Source organism: Aythya fuligula, chromosome 7, assembly GCF_009819795.1.
Source record: "Aythya fuligula isolate bAytFul2 chromosome 7, bAytFul2.pri, whole genome shotgun sequence".
Lineage (NCBI taxonomy): Eukaryota > Metazoa > Chordata > Aves > Anseriformes > Anatidae > Aythya > Aythya fuligula.
Window position 1 is genome coordinate 24,717,859 of NC_045565.1, and position 17,560 is coordinate 24,735,418.

Sequence of the window (17,560 nt, forward strand, 5' to 3'; positions counted from 1 at the left end):
CCCACCCCCTAATTCTTACCCACAAGCTTTCCACTTGTCCTTCACTCTCCCCCAGCTGGAGCTGGGTACACTCTAATTGCTCCCTCACATAAAGGGCAATCCCACCCTCTTCCTTCCCCAGGCTGTCTTTCCTAAAGAGGATGTAGCCCAGCATGACAGTGTTCCAGTCATGCGAGCTGTCCCACCACCTCTCAGTGATCGCAATGAGATCGTGGCCCTGGCACTATGAATTGTTGCTTAGGGCTAAAAGCTGAGGCTCTTGTCTGTTATGTGAACAGCCAGAGAGACTCAGCCTCCCTTCTCTGTTGAGTTCGGTGCTGCCTAGCCTTAACATTTTCAGTACTCAGTAGCGTCCCCCAGGCTCTTGTATTTTGAGAGGGATTGCACTCCCCTTACATCATATGGGAATCCCCTTTTTCTGTCTCAAGGGTGAATGGTGGAAGGCACTTGTAAATCATTGCAGGTTGTTGTTGTTGTCCATTGCCATGTAAATTAAGGCCATGCAAGTACCTTCTACTGTTTCTTCTTCCCTTTCATTTGTTGTCTGGTTTCTACCAAATATTATGTATTTTGTGAAATGCGTTAAAACAACATTATTTTTTAATTAACAACATTTTTTTTTTCTCTAGGTCTGCCAGTAGCTGACAAAGTAGAAAGGTGTGCTTCTCTCTCTTTCTTGTATAGAGTTAGAGGCAATGCCTGATATCCGGCCAAGAAGGACAAAGGACAAGGACAAAGCCTGGGAGGAAGACTATGAGCCTTCAGCATGAGAGACCCCCGGAGGGACCATTGGGGACTGATACACATGCACCAGTGGGAGGGTTTGGAATCTGGGAACTAATTATAATAACCCTGCCTTTTCTAGAAGTAGTAATGAACATGTATTAGCCTAGGAGAATAAAAAGCAGCCACCTGATGTAACGTGTGTGCATGTTGGATGAGCCCAGACTCCCCGTGCACCCAGCGCTCTTTACTTGCCTTTTATTAACCCCATAAATAAATCTCATAAAGCTAAGTTGACTTGGAATTTATAACAGTATGATGAAAACTGTTGCACTCCAAGTTGGGAAGGGGAGAGGAAAATGTTCATGTATACGTGAGAATTGTACTCAAAGAGCTGATTACACCTTTGCATACACCTTTTAAGGGGAAACTTTAAACCTGAGAAGCAACAGGCAGTTTTCTATGTTTCCTGATATGATATCATGATATATAGATACGATATTAAAGGATGATATCATACCTATAGTCTGCTGCAGGCTGAAAAGTAGCCTGTGCCTCAGGTACCGTTTTATGCCTTTGCTTTTGTTACTACATGCTGGTAAGTCTTCAAAAGGGAAATGAAATTATCCTACCCAGAAGAAACACTGTCCGGAAGACACTTGAGTTGTTAGGGCCTGAATTCTCACTGAAACCAAAGGCAGGGATCTTACTGACCTGAAGAAAGAGGCTTTAATCTATCCTGGCTTGTTTACTCCTGAAGGAGCATGAAAGAAAGATACGTTTGCCTTTGTATGTGAAGAGGAGGTGAAGGTACAGCTAGTGCAAGGAATACACAAATCTGTTGTTGCTCCTGGAACTTGTGCTCCAGCCAGTTTGCGTATGCAGCCACATGTTGCTGCCTTGGTTAAATTTTTCCTCAAGGCAGAATAGTTTTATTACAGCTATAAGGAGCTGCAAACTCAAAGATGACACAAGTGCTATGCAGAGACCTTGGATAAGAAATATCCAGAATGGTAACTGAGTCTGGGATATTGGGATCCTCAGAGCTGAGCCTCACTAGTTCAGCTGGGCAATCTTGGTGGATGCCCCAGAGCCCAGCCTTTGGGGTTGGGGTTCTGGAGGAAGATATAGGCACCACAGTCATCCATCTTCTGGGCACTGCTCTGGGTAGAGATAAGGCTTTAGTATCTTTGGGACCAAACCCCCCTTTACACATTGGTGTGTTGGGGGAATTTGGACTGGACATGGGGACTGCCTGTCCAGGGTGGAGGTCTCTCTCTCCCCAGGTGATGTCTCTGGGTTGCTTGGCTCACATCCAAGGGAGGTTTCTCATAGTACCACGTTTTCAGAAGTTTGTTCACCTGATCCTGGTGTGTGATGCCTCGTAGAAGATCTTCCTCTTCCTCCTTAGGCAAGTCAAAGCTGTGCTGCCTGATCTCTTCCCGCATGCTTTCAAAGAAGTGGAGGATGCATTTGTGAGCAAAGAGCCGGCTGTGCTCACAGCAGGTTTCCTCAAAAATCTTCTGCTCAATGTCAATGTAGTTGCTCCAGTGACGGGTCTGCAGGAGGGCAGCCTGGTTGAAGCAAGGCCTGAGCCAGCGGGCAAGGAAAGCTGCTATGATGAGCATCAACAAAATGCTCCAGCCGAGGGCCTGCGTGATTAGAAATAAGCAGAGGAACAGGATCAGCAACAGCATGAAGGCAGCACAGGCTGTAACACTGAGACGGGGAGTCTGTGTGGCTGCAGATCTAGACTGCTGTCCCCAATCTGTCCCTTCAATCCAGCACCCCAAATTGCACTCAGGATGTGAGTGCTGGGGAGGTGGATATGACATTTATCTGTGCATCAGCAGCTCAGCAGAATAACTCTTTGCAAAGTGGGTCTGGAGCATTTGCTCTGAGCATGGGAGCACCGTGTATGAAGGGGACTTTGGTGCTCCCCTGATGGGCACATACTAATCTTCAGGACATTCACCTGCCACCTACACCAGTTTCAGATGTCTCATTCTCTCATTGTTCCTGAGCAGACAGCTTTAATCTCTCTCAGCTTTCACTGTCCTTGAAGCAGCAGGTCCTGCGTGCAAGGTTAGAAAGGTCTTCTGACCCTGAAGAGATAGGGCCTTAGGAGACCCCAGTATTCCTTACAACTGCTTTTTGCTATCTGGGTTTAGAAGTTGCTGGCTCTTCTAGAAGCAAAATCCAATTAGGATTAGGACAGCAAAGAGCAGTCTTGCTCCCAGCAGGACCGTGGTGGGGCTATGCCAAATCAAAGAAGGGTGGGATCAGCAAATGCCTGCGCTGAGCATCTCAAGGACCCAGGGCTGTGCTGGCAGCCACCCACCTGGGACCAGCAGCGCAGGTACCTGGACACTGCCCTGCGGGACGTGCTGCTCCCCACCAACTCGTCCTCCTTGCAGGGCACCTTGGCAAGCAGCTCCTGCGCTTGCTCTGCGGTGGCATTGGTGAAGCCTGGGAACTTCTCAGGATCCACAGAGCTGCTGAAGGCACAGATCAGGCACTTGCCATCCAGGAGGGCGACCACGATCCAGACGGCTGGGGCGACCATGGCTCGCTGCATGATGGAGGAGCACATGTACCTGGAGCAGGGGGGGGACATGGGATGGGAGGTATGTGGGGAGCCTTCTCCTTGCCCAGAGCCTTGATGGACACAGGCTGTCTGGGCTCTGCAGCCCTCCCAGAGCAGATGCATGACTTTCCCCCACACCACTCCAGCTGGCATCTCTTCTGCTCTGGGGTCTCTCTGCTGGGGCTGATCACCAGTGTGAGGTCTGGTCCAGTGCACAACAGGGCTTTTATTTTTATTTTTTTTTTTTCTACTTGGAAAATCCTTTTCTCAGAGACCTTTCTCATCCTGCTGTGTGCCAACCTGTGCTCTGGGTAAAAGTTTGTCTGCCACAGGGTGAAGCTGATTCTCCTCACCCTTTTACCAGTGCAAGTCTGTAATAACTTAGTTGAGGGGAGGGAAATCACAATGCTGTTGATAAAGAAAACTGCGATGGAAATGCCACACTTTCTGCACATTCAACCTCATCTTTTTGCACATTTAAGCCCCTTGAGAAAACCCCTGTGTGCACAAAAGGGGCAGGCAGCACTGCAGTTTTCCAGGGTGACTGCATAAATGTAGCTGCTTGTTTCGAGATGTTCCTGCCCTTCTTTGCTGGGGATGGGGTTGTGGAGCTCCCTGCTGTGGCCACCTGGGAAGCACTAACAGTGCCCCAGAGTCTGGACTTGTGGGGTAAGGTGTTGGGAACCGAGTTCAGAGGAAAACAAGTGACCGAGAGGATCAAAGATGCAGAGAGAGACAGGATAAATGGGAGGGGGGACACCACCCCTGCTGCAAACCCCACCTGATGACAGCCGGGTCCTTCCTCCTGCACCCCTGCGGCCGCCTCCACTCGTCCAGCATCACCAGGGACTGTCTGTTGAGGATAAGACCACAGAGGAAGAAGGCAACGGGGGGCACGAACAGGATCCCCAAGCCATAGGCCATGTTGTACCGGTGCAGGCAGGGGCAGCTGAAGTCAAAGCAGGTGTAAATCTTTATACTGGCCAGGGCTAACAGCCCACAGATTCCATTCATTACAGACTCCGAGTTGGACTGGAAGTACTGGAAGATCATCCGGAAGCGATCCATCGTGCTCTTTTTGCTAATTCTCCTTCTGGGAAGTCCCTGGGCTGCCCAGCACAGTCTGTCTCCTTTCCTCCCCCTTTCTGCTGCCTGGGGATGATGAGGATGGAAGAGGGCACGCAGCTTTCACAGGTCTGTCTCTCACCCTGTTGGTAGCTTTTCTAGGTGAGCAGATGGATACAGCCTCTGGGGGTTGTTTTTTCTGCCCTGTTTCTCATTTTCATGGCTGTCCCACGTGCCAGCCAGTGCCAGCCTCCGGTAGCACTGGTCCCTCCCTCCTTTCCCAGGGCTGCTCACTCACAGTGGTGAGCTGTCAGCAGATGCCTGGGAGCTGCCCTTTCCCCATCAAGAAATTTATCAGCTGGGAGAAACCAGGAGAGTCCAACTTGCTCATCTGTGCAACCTCTGCCTCCCTGTTTCTTTTTGGCCAAGCAGATCCCCAGCCCTGAGCAGGCAGGGAGTGCACGCTTGGCTTTGAGCCCACATTATCACCTCCAGCTCAGATTTCCATAAATGAAAATGGGCTGAAAGGACCAACCTTGCAGTGTAGAGGCTGTGAGGATTAACAGTTTTCCAAGCCTGGAAAGGCACCTCACGGCAAAGGTTTTGTACCATTTGTGCATTTGCAGCACACCTGCTTCCACATTTGAGACCCTTGCATTGTGGCAGCTCATATTTCCCATATAAGATGCTTGTCATGAAGCTGGTGAATGTCAAAAGATGCCATTTTGTGTAAGAGAGGGTTTTATGGAGGGAGAACTCATGTGTTTGCTTCTAAAGCCTCTGCTTGTGCTGCTGTGGGTTGTGTGGCTCTGCCTGCCAGTGAAAAGGCATCCTTGGTACTGAATGTGCATTTTGGCTCAGTGTGCACTGGAAATCCTGCAGCCAGCATGAGCTTCACAGAGCAGGTTGTATGTGGAGGGGCTCCTTCTCACTCCCTGTCAGAGAGCACAGTGCAATCACAGCAGCTATCATGGAAAAAGCATGAGGAAAGCTCCAAGTGAGCTCATTTATCCCACTTATCCCACTGCTCCTGTTGTGGGGCAGGCTGCCTCGGTGGGATCACACCTATAGGGAGGGTTGGTACCTCAACGTAGATGCTCGTGGGCATGCAGAGTGTTGTGCAATGTGTGCTGACTCATGGGGTCACCGTGTCGTCTCCTCCAATCTAAACAGCAACTTGCACAATTACTGTAATGAAATGCAGTTGCACCAGCCATCATATTTGTGTTGTCCTTGACTAGTGAATGGAATTGACTGTTAAAGTGCATCCATCAGCAGTAAAAACCCGTGGCTAATCAGCCACTGTTTGCATTTTTGCCATCATACGACATCAGGACCCCTTGCTGAACTCTGCAGGTGATTTTTAGCCAGGAAGCAGCCTGTCCAGCTTCCAAAGTGCTTTAATGCTTGTTGGGTTTCTCATTTAATGGCTTGCATTTATGTGCTGATGGGTTGGGAAAGTTCTGTGCCCTTTCTGCAGAACAATTACTTTAAAGAAATTATTTTGTTTTTACAGCTTTTCTGGCAAAAACATAGGAAAGACTAAATAGGTCCCTACAATTCAGGACAATAAGATGTGAGAGTAAGAAACATTCTCTGGGCACCCCAAGCAACAAGGAATTTTTACTTCTCCAGAATATGATCTCCTGGCCTGGATGTCAGAGGTCCATACAGGATGCCTCACAGCAATTATTGTGCACTGCTGTGATCTGGGGTCTTGCCAGTAACTCTGAGCTGAGACATGGGGTTGCTGAATCATAGGAGGGAATATTCCTCCGTTTGTTGCAAAAGGAGCTTCCTGGGGTGAGAGAGAAAGAACCCTGGAGGTAAGTTAGTTGCTAAACATGGACAAATGTTCAAATTGATTTCCAAACCCAAGCACGTTTGACTATCCCTCTTGCTCATTTGACTCAGGCACCGTCCTCTGAGTTAGGCAGCTGCTCCTTGGCAGCTGATCTCCAAGACTACATTGGGAGCTGCTGTTGCTCGGTGCACCCTTTATGTGCCCATGTGGGACAGCCCTTTGGTTTTGACCCAGCAGCACAGCACATCAGAGCACTGGGGAAGGGACAAGGACACATTTCCCTATTCCTTTGTGGTTGTAAAATAGCAGGCCTGGGCTTTTTACCTGAGATGATAGAGAGGATGGAGGGTACAGGCATGGGAAATCCTCATCATATAGATGAAAGCTCTTTTACTCCATCACAGACTTCTTGCTTGAGGAAAGAGGATAATTTCACCACCAAAATTCATGTTGTTCATTTCAAGTAGGACAAACTCAGCAGGATGATGCAGTCAGCTTTGTGCATGCTTTGGGATCCCTGTTCTGCTCTGGGACTGAGCTGGTACCTGGGGAGCAGACACTTCACCCAAAGCTTGCTCTGCTGGAAAAAGGCCTTTGGCACCAGCACCCATGGTGTGGGAAGTGCTGAGTTACCTCATTAGGAGCCACTGGCAGTTGTTTATAACTTTGTCAAATTATTTAATTACACGGACTGATTTTTTTCTGTCCTGAATGTCTGCCTCAGGCAAAATATTTTTAGAAATCTGCTGCATGGAATGGTCAGCTGCTCCTGGGCTGATGTAAGGGGAAAAAAAAAAAAAGGATTTATTTTCCTCTGTTAATAAAGGAGGGTTGTGCAACTGATCTGAAAATGCACAGCAAACCTGTCACCCACCTGGGGGGCATGGTTGTGACTGTTCCCAATAGGAGCAGGGGACCCTCCCCACCAGCGTGCCAGGAGCCCAAATTATCCCCCTGCTCCTTTTTGTGCTACTGCTGCCAGCCCTGTAGTTACCCTGGGACAAACCAGGAGCAGAGGACCAGCCTGCAGGAGATGGCTGTGAAATCAATTTAGCTCCGAAAGTCTCTTCCTTCCTAATTTCTTGGCTCATTACTTGCCAGGCAGGGATGCCACCTCCAGTGAGCACTGCGTTACAGCAAGCGCTGTGCAGCCAGGAGCAGCAGGCATCCAGAGACTGCTCCTCTCCTTGGCCTCCCTGTGTTTCTGCACCCATGTGCGCATGCAACCTACTGCACCTCTGGGGTGCAAGAGCAGCTGGGTGCTCCCAGTCGCTGCAGGAGGACTCTGGTCCTGTCTCTGGGGACAGCAGAGCTGCATCACTGCCTTCTTCCTCCAGGCAAACAGAATAAATGCAAAGCTGGCAGGGGACTTTACCCCTCGCTGCTTGGAAATCTTTCAGCATCTTGGATTTATCATGGAAGAAACCACCTTCCATTGCAGCTGCACATGAAGGAGGCTATAGGCAGTGTTTTCTCCCTCCAAACAATGTGCAAGCTCACTGACAGCAGAGACAAACTAGGGCACTGTTAGCTCCATGGGGCAGGGAGCATCCACATCTGAGTATTTCTGCAGAGCTGAGTACTCTCCCCAGGTTAAGCAAATAACGAGTAATGACCATTAAATGATTAACGAGATGCTAGCAAAAATAATGGCAGCATTGTGAAATGTAGTTTGTCTTCACTAATAACATTCTCTGGAGATTGTATGCTCCTGTGCTCTGCCTCATAACTTCGTTAAAGCACCAACATGCAGCTGAGTGCCAGTGAGGAAATACATGGCTTAGTTTTGTGCTTTTCTTCTTAAGAGCTCATTATATATTGCTCTCCTGGCCATTAAAGCTTAGCTCTCTGGCTTATGTGAAAGCCCTGTTTCCCGATCTCTGCGTTATTCCAACCTTGACCTAATTCACGCAGTTTCTGACTGAGAGAGTGTTTTGCAGGTCCATTTATCTGCTTGGCTTCAAACCGATGCTGCGGCGAGATCATTTTAGATGGAGTCTCTTCTCGTCTTGGGAGTGAATTAGGGAATAAGGCAGAGAATTAGGGAATCAGGCTGATCGCTTAATATCCTGGCTCAGTGATTTTCAGACTTCTCTGATCTGATAACACTCGCACATCTTCTAAGGGAGGTGCAAACTCCAGATAGCAGATTTAAAGCTGCTGACATTTAACTAGCTTTCCTTGTTATTTTTCTCAGACTCTTAAAATTAGGCTCTGGCCCTGGGGAGCCTGCAGTTTGCAGGCTGAAAGCCACTGATAACAAACTTTTCTTGATAAAGCAGTTTGTCTTTGGTGCGCAGAGGTGTCACAGAAACCACTGAGGTGTTCAGGAGGAAATGGGGCTTGGGTGAGGGAGCCCAGCTCAGTGTGGTAACCTCAAGCTTGGGCAGCTCTCGGGGCTGACGTGGTCCTGCACTGGTGTCACTGCTTCAGGCAAGACCTTCAGTAGCTGGATTCGTGCCTTCTAAGCCAGTAGCTCTGCCTCTACAGTGTTAATTCACCAAGGATCCTCTGGTAAGTCATAGCTAAAAGCTGATTCTGCAGCTGTATTTCTTTCCAGTCTCTGGAGGATCTCTTGGTCAGTGGGTGTGAGAGCTCTTAAGGTATGGGCTTTGGCTGCCAGTGCTCACATCCCATGCTGGTTTGCTCTTATTCTTTTCCTGACTGTTACACTAAAATGACAATAAAATTATAAAATCTTGCCTGATTTAACCCTAGAGAATATGGTTTTATAAAATACCAAAACAAAATTTGGAGGCTAATTCCATACAAATCGTTCCATGCTGGCAATGAAAATGAGAGATGAAATACGAACTACTTTCTGTTATCAGTTACCAACAACTTGGGTAGCAACCCAACTGTATGACCACATAAGCCCCTTGTGTTTACAAGATGTGAGCCACAGCACAGATTTCTTAAAAGTCTACTGTGGCTATGGGTAAGTTGCTATAACATGACTCCACCTGTGGCTACTGGCTGTGATCAGGCTTGATTCTAATACCTCCAAGATCCACAAATAATGATGTACGAGTTCATAAGGAACTGAATAATGTGACAGACCTTTTATTAGGAGTGATACAGTATTTCTATCACATATTAGGAATGGAAGACATTTGTAAAGACAAAGTTTCATCGGGAAATTTCACAATTCTTCTTCACAAGAAAAAATACTTAACCATGGCCTTAAAAAAAGTTGACTGTGGTTTTGAGTCAGGCTTTGGGCTCTGAAAGAGGGGTTTTATAAATGGGGAGCTCTGGCTGTTTGCACCCATAGGAACAAGAGCAGGGGGGATGGAAGGGATTAGAGCAAAAGCTCTAAGAGCTGTGGAAATATATATTTTTTTTGTTCAACATGAAGCAATATCTGGGTTTATGGGGCAGGCAGCACACATCAGTAACAGCATGTTGAAAAGGAGTGAGTGCTGTGCAGCCTGAGCTCAGCATGCAGCAGGGATCCTACGCTCCTCCTGGCCATCCATCGGTCTGTCCGATCATACTCAGAGGCAAGAGGGGGATGTTTTGGGAGCACTGAGCATCCCAGGATGGGGCCAACACTCATCAGCAGGGCCAGGAACATCAGCATTGCTGTCCCTGCTGTGTTGTCACTCAGTGACACAACTGCCTGACCGTTGGTGCCATCAGTATGGTGTTAGAGATTGAAGCATAAGCGTGGTAGTCACTAGGTACACTTGAGCTCATTTTATATGTGTATCTCAAGTACAAAGATTTATGAAGCTAAAAATCTTGAAAGATTTGTAAATCTTTTCTGGGCTTAAATAGTGGTACAGCAGTGTTAAGTACTTCTTATGCACTGTGAATAAACTGCAGAGGTTGTTCTGGCAGCTCAGAGGGAAGCGATCCCGCTGGCAGGGCTGGGTGCTGCTAAAGGTGATGGTCTCCACTCCTCTGCACTGTGAACCACAGAACAGGAGGTGGAGTTTCCTGAGAAAAATGGGATATGCATTGAGACATCAGAACCAAAACACTACAGACTGCTTCTTGCTGCAGGAAAATCTGATCCCTCTCCACAGGGGTAAAAGTTCATCCTGTGTCCATGGTTCGTGGTGGGGTGAGCAGGGAGATGTGCTCTTCCAGTGCACTGTGTAGTTACTCACCCTTGCCCATAGTGATAGTTACAATAACCCACCTCTACGAGAGGAGGCTGTGCAGGTGGTGAGGCATGATACGTGCCTTGCTAAGGTGTGAGCCATCACACAGAGGGGTAGTAGTCTGCTTGAGGTCTGGGTTTGGGTTCTCTCTCAGGCTCCAGTGCTAGCTCCAGCCTGGGCTCAGAGTGAGCCACGAACTCAGCTCATTACAGCATTTCTCCACAGAGATAGAGCGGCTGTTTCTCATCAGGAGCCCTTAGTCCCAACCTTCACCAACCACTCTGGCCCCTTGGCTGCAGTGCTGTCAGCCGGGCTGGGGTGCTGCCGGCACAGGCATCCCCTGCCCCGAGCTGCTGCTGTGTTTCTAAAAGCCTTTTCTTCCAAATAAGAAATCTCTCTTGTCTTCAGGTTCCTTTGGCTCAGCCTAGCTCTGACTGCTGGAGAAGAGCTATTTTTTCAGACGTTTTGTTCAGGATTAGCAAGAGTAGGATGGTTTAGAAACTGTGAAGAGGACATTTTAATCATCCAGGCAAATATCAGAAATTTCTCTCGTAGCTCTTCTCCTTATCTGCTAAAAAAAAAAAAAAAAAAAAAAAAAAAAAAAAAGACAAAAGCTTTTTCCAAGGATCTGGGGCTCAGGTAACAGCCCAGATGTTAGGTTGTCTGGGCATCCGTTCCTCTGCAGAGTAGTAGTGGGTTTCTGTTCCTAAGTAAAATCCTCACTTCAATATAAAAATGTTGTTTCATTCACCTGCAGGAGCTAGGGCACTGGAACTAAAACACATCCTGGGGCATGTAAAACTGCTGCTTCTGAGTAGCTGCAATTCATCTGCTGGCGAAATTAGAGTCTTGTTTCACGAGGCTGTCTTGTCTTGACTTTCTCTGTGTACATAAACCACCTTCTCACATCATTAATCTTCTTCTCTGTGTATATTTATGTTATTTATAGAGTGCTGGGTGTCTCCAGAATGTGGTGAACACAAGTGCTGTTATCTGATTATAGCAATTTTGTCTTTCTCCCAGGAAAATAACAGCCTGCCTTAACTTCTCAGGGGGGTCTCTCCCCTCCACCAACAGCAGATCGTCTGTGATGACAAGTGACTTGTGAATGATCCTCGGGGCAGATCTCATCTACACTTTGGCCATGATAAACAAGAAACCAACAAATCCTAGGGAGATTAGTATGCTCAGGCTCAAAGGTACAGTATTTCTTTCTCTGCCCATTTTTTTTCTTCTCCCTGTCAGGCTCTGACTTTGGACCCTACTTTTGGGCTTAAAAGCTTCAGAGCTCAAGCTCTGACAGCTTATCAGAGGGAAGATGGGAGGAAGAGGTGGCTGCAGGTTGCTGCGGGTTCACTGCTGCGTGACTGGCCTCTGGCATGTCCCTGCTCACTGTCCCTGTGTATACAATTGTGAGGAATAATTCACACATGTTTCTAGAAGACGCAATCCCAAGAAAACAATAAACTTCCTCCAAAACACCAGGTAGTTTCAGAAACTGTGGGTCGGGAAAATCAAACAACCATCCCAATCCCCAGAGATAGCTGCTTCTTCATGAAACAAACTCTGCCCCCTTCGGTCTTGATCCTCAGTGCAGAGCACAAAATACCTTTGGAAGACGAAACTATGGGCTGCAGTTCCTAACCCTACTGAATACTGATAGACATGGACTCAACAGAGTAACGGTCTTGTAGGGCACACTGCAATTTTCCATATTCTCTGCCTCAAGCCAGATCCTTGTGGTTCCACAGGCAATAATTACATGCTGTGCCTGGTATTCTGCAGAGGGTAATAATCTCCTCACTCTCCCTTTGGTAACCTCCTATCTCTGTCCAACAACTCCTGCCTTTTTGAAGCAAATAGCTAGCATCACGCCGTCAAGGATGATAGGATCCTGTGGCTTCCTAATTGCCACCCTCTGCTCCATCAGGCTTCATCTGCAGTAACAATGCTCTGAGTATGGGCCTTTTTCAAGAGCTCTGAATACCCCTGAACTGTCCAGTGTTAAACCTCCCAAGAAGCTCAGTGTCTTGATTTTGGTACCACATTCAGCGTTAAATATGTTGTTGTTAATGTATCTTTCTCCCTTCATCAGGACCTTGTGTGGGCAAACACCACCTGCCTCTTCCCCTTCCTTCTCTGTAGTGCCACTTGTCTCTTTGTACCACTTCTTGTCTTTAAACCTCATGAAATTTGCCTTTTTCTTTAGCTGATGGCAGCCCTTCTCTGCAAAATACCATGCTGTAGTGACACCACAGAAAATACCTGAGGCCTCAGCCGGGGTCCCTCAGCAGCTCATGGACAAGCACTTTTCTTGCAGCTGATTTTCCAGCCATGGAGCAGCACCTTCAGCTCAGCCTGTTTGGTGCCCCCGCACGCTTTCTGGTATTTACCTTCGCTTTTCCAGCTTCTTCCTCCCATCTGGTCTCCTGCATTTGTTGCCAAGAGCTACCCTTGCTCATTGTGAGTAAGTCATCACTGTGTGGTTTAAACTGATTTTGGGGGAACCAAGCCAGCAAACAGTGGCCATGAAACAACCACAAACCGGTGTTGCTGTGGCGGGTTACAAGCAACACTCTGAGCTGACTTCACTCTGATTGCTGGCTCTGAGCCGTGGCTTTCTGACCTGAGCAGCAGAGCAGAACGATTAGCCATATAAGTGCAAGGCAGGGGCTGTATTTTGGATTATTCAGATTATCAAACTCTCAATCTCTGCGTCTGGCATAATCACTGTTTCATTGCCTGCTTCCTCTGTTAGCTAAAAGTGCACTCTGGAAGCAGATAGAAGCATTGTAACCCCAGCTCTTGCTCTCAAATTCCTTCCCAAAATGAGGCTAGATTCTAATCTACAGGGATTTGACTATTGCAAAGATGGAGAAAGTAAAGGTAAGAACGGTAAGAATTATATAGAAGCAAGGCCTTAACTGCTTAAGTTAACCTTAACTGCTAGCAAGCCTGTAACTAGGACCTTGACCTGTTCAGTTTGTGGAGAAGGTTGAATCAAGGAACGATAATTTGTAAGTATCTTCTTTGGCTGCTGGATCAAACTGAAGAACACCTAATGAGCTCCACTGGCACAGAACTTGCAACTCAGCAAATTCAGATTGGAAAAGAGTTGCAAGTTTTTAACAGACAGTCATTTAAACATTGTAAAATTTAGTTTAATAGTGTGGCAGCTTCTCCTTTACTTGCAACTTTAAAATTAAAGGGGATTTGTTTTCTAAATATGTTTGAGACAGTGAAAATCTTGGCACTAATTCTTAGGCAGAGAAGCAAAATTGCCTTTTGAATCTAGCAGGCATAACTCATGCAGAGACTTTTAGAAAAGTTAATAATGTCAGAAATATGTTCATCAGTAAGTGAGAACTGCAAATCTATATCTGTTCGTGAAGTGAATAATGATGGATAATGCTCAGTCACAAGGCTATAATGCCGCCTGCAGGATTTTAGTGACAGCGTGAACAATGCGAGTGGTGCAGATAGAAATGAAGTATTTATTCATACAGGAAGGCAGTGTTTAGTCCTTATGTTCACGTTTATCAGAACCCAGTGACAGTATCTGATTTCATATTGTGATCCTTTGTGCAGACTGGAAATTTTGAGAAAAGAACAGATCTGTCAGCAAGATTATTCAAATAAGCCCTGCTGGGGACTTGTGCTTCTCCTCTGTTCTTCCTTGGTTTAGATGTGCATTTTGAGATTAGTTTTGAAATGCATGCTAGCTCTTCCTGGCTGTCAAGCCAAAGTTAAGGCTGACATTTGCCTGTGGGGTTAGTCTTCACTGCTGGGACAGTGTTGTACCCTTGGAAAATAAATAAATAAATAAATAGTTGCACCTGTTTTGCTAAATTCAGCAGTCCCCAATAATTTCCTGGTGAAAAGTGCTTCCATCATGAATGCACTACAAATTGTCTTTGTGTATCAAAGAGGCTATATGATACTAAACTTGACATTTCTGAGTTTCTGGCTGGTTCCTACCATTTGAGTCAGAGCAAAGAAGAAAATCTGACTTCAGATGCTACCAGCAAGCTGCACATCCAGTGCCACCAGCACTACAGCCTCTGTAGATGGGGATGAAAAAAATAACTGCTGTTATTTCCAGGTCACCTTTTTCGGATCCAGCCAAAATCAGTGAAGTAGGCTGAGGAATCCCCACAGAGGCCATTAGGGAATTAATAAGCAGCATGGTCAGCCCTGTCTGGGGACCTCTGAAGGTGGTGCTCAGCTTCAGGAACTACACAAGGGCTGGACAGCTTGGATGGAAGCTGGTCAGAAGGCGAAGTACTGGGTGCATCCTGCTTCTAAGATCAGTCTAAGGGTGAGTCTAGCTTGTCTGGCTGTTCAGCACAGCTTTTGACATGGTGCATGGTGGTTTTGTGGGGCTGTTTGCTGCCTCTGCAGACTGTAGAGGAATTGGAAGTAAAAATCCAGATTTTTCCCATTGCTTGAAGTTTATTTGGAACTTTTAACCCTCTGAGGCTGTGAAACTATACTGCTCTCCAAGAACCCAATGGGGAAAGGCTGAGGGGTCTGGACAAGAATAGGATTAGGTTGGCCCATCATCCATCACTATGCTAGGAGTGGGGCCAGGGACTGTTGGCAGCCCATTCAGTGAGGAATGTGCAGTGATGGGAAGGATCTGGACCAAAAAGATGTAAAAACATCATGTGCAATATGGCTAGGAAATACTACCATAAAATAACTCCACCTGTAGGCAAAACATCATGTAGGGTCAAGACCTTAATACCTTGGCAATTGAGTATTGAGTAGTATGTCAGAGTTCTTCCTTTGATAATCCAGACCACATTTTTAGGCACTGAGGATGTCAAGCACATTTAGACGTAACCCTTAAGGCACTTGCCCTTTTTCTAACTGACCATATTTAGTAAAGGTTTGTTTTTTTCCAGTACTCCCTGAGGAGGCTGATTTCTCAGCATGATGTAAAGTTGGCTAGAAATGACCCGATTAGAAATCTGAGCACCTCCGCTGTTAATTTGGGCAGTAAATCTAATTAAAAGCAAATATTTAGATGCAGAAATAGGAAGGAGGTATGAGGTTGGCACTGGCATCTGTCATCAAAGTCTTGATTTGTTCCTGTTTTAACAGAAAATCATTTAAATCTGCAGAGAATTAGGGATCTCCTTTAAAAGGCAAATATCCCTCAAACTCTGTTCTTCCACAACAGCTTGTTTGCCACATCAGAAATATCCATCGTCTAGACCAGGACATCAAAGAGAGACTGACAGGAAGGTCTATTAATCAAAGAGAAATGTTGAGGGAGAAGTTACCCAAAAGTAAAGTGAATGGGCACAAAGAGAAGAGAGAGAGAGAGAGGAAACAAACAAACAAAAAACAACAACAACAAAAAAACCCCAAAACACTACCCTGCAATGCCGGTAAATCTGTGGAGCTGGTAAATTCACCTTAATGTGCCAGGAGGGATCTCTGCTTCGTGCTGCTGGAAGTGGGGGTTCGGTCTGGCTGACAGTGAAACTCCAAAGGGAAGATCAAAGACCTGATTATTAACTATGCTAAAATCCTGTTAGATTTCTCTTGTAGATCAAAGGACCCTTTAAAGAGGGAGGAGCTGATTCCCCTGGAAATAACTTCTGCTCAGCACAGGGCTTTCATGTAAGCCCCAGCTTAGCGGTAAGATCTGGGCTTCTGGGATATGGGACAAATGTGTTGCAGTATGGTTATTCTCTGCTCCTGGGAGCTTTCCTCTGTGGGAAGAAGCAGCCCTGGGCTTGTTCTAATACATATGTGGGGTTCAGCAGGCCCTGCCAAACTCCCCAGTGTGGGGAGCACAAGAAGTCTGAATGAAAAGTGAGTTAAAATCTCCTTAGGTAAGTCTTACAAGGCTATAGGTGAGATGTGCATGCCAGAGCTCAAAAAATATAAGCAGTAAGTGTGGGAGAAATACATATTTTCTAACCATCGTATTTATTCTACTTGGTCAATAATTATCTTCATCACATTAATTTTGAGCCTAGTTCATAGCAAACATAAGCAATGCTTTGCAAATGGCTTAAAAATGCAAAAGTCTTTGGGTTCTGCTTGTCAATACAGGGACGAGACCCTTACCATGACTTCCATCCCATAACCAAGCTGACTTTCTTCATTAAAATGAAACTTCCCAACTGAAGCAATTGTCCAAAGGAAGCAGTTCTCTTCTGCTATTTTCCTTGCTTTGTCATGTAGTGCAGTTATTGGATTTGTATGAAGCTTTTCGCACAAGCAGCTTCAGAGAGAATGAAATTACCAAGTGAAAGAAATGGAAAATGAAAAGATAAGATAAAGGCATCTCTGTGTTTTACTTAATCTGGTTCCATGAAAATCTGCGTGGGGAGATTTGTGAGAGGATGGGGCTCCTTCACCTGTCACAGGAAGACACTAGGTGGGGCAAGACATGGAAGTTCAAGTTAGCAAACTCAGAGCTGGAAAGCAGGCACACTTTTTTGACTGGGAGGCCAACTGTTGTAGCAGTAACTTCTCTAGAGCCTGAGTTCTCTGCTGTCACGCTGTGCTTTCAGGTCACAGCATAGATCTTGAAAATCTAGTGCACTCCAGTGCAGGAGTCACAGGATGGAGTTTCATGCCCTCTGTTACACAGGAGCAAGATGATGCTGGATACTGTGGTCAGCAGTGGTCCCCACACAGACACACACTGACTGTTGGGGAAGGTTTATAGGGCATTGCAACAGGGGATTGCATTACTTTTTTTTTTTTTTTTTTAATATGGGAAATGAAAGAACTTTGCTTACTTTTATGGAAAATGCCTTCTAAATAGACACTGCTGTGAAGATACTTCATGAAGCTGCTTGATGGAAAATTTATTAGGTGGTTAATCTCAACCTAGCAGCTGCAGAGGAGACATGAAGGGGAGGAATGTAGGAAGGCTAAGGGAACAGAGAAGTAAATAAGAAAATTTCATGCTGTCTCTCTGTGCTTCTTTACGTCTTCTGAAAGTTCTGCCTTTCTGGCAACCATGCAGTACCATTTGGCTTTGGGGATGAGAGCCAAGCAGGGTTAGGGCAGGCTTTGCCAGAGCCTGTGGGGCAAGAGACATGAAGAACTGCACAGTGCAGAGCTAGAAATAGGCCAGAGGCTGCAAGTGGGCTGATTTCTACAGAAATGGAAAAAGGGGCACTCTGACATGCTGGGGGATGCTGGCAGTCAGGGTTAACTAAGGCCTGTGGTCCTGCAGGATGGAGCTGGGACTCTGAAAAGCAACTCCAGAAGTCTGATGCTGTTAGGAAGCAGATCCTGCAG

The 17,560-nt window shown here is 46.4% G+C and overlaps 1 protein-coding gene across 1 annotated transcript; it reads right to left on the bottom strand.

The window, feature by feature from the left end:
• Positions 1-1,931: 1,931 nt before the first annotated feature.
• On the bottom strand, positions 1,932-4,378 carry CALHM3 (calcium homeostasis modulator 3). Its single transcript, XM_032191222.1, has 3 exons — positions 4,092-4,378; positions 3,065-3,320; positions 1,932-2,375 (listed from the first exon to the last, which is right to left on the bottom strand). Exons 1-3 carry the CDS (start codon positions 4,376-4,378, stop codon positions 1,932-1,934), a joined length of 987 nt encoding a protein of 328 aa, XP_032047113.1.
• Positions 4,379-17,560: the final 13,182 nt, after the last annotated feature.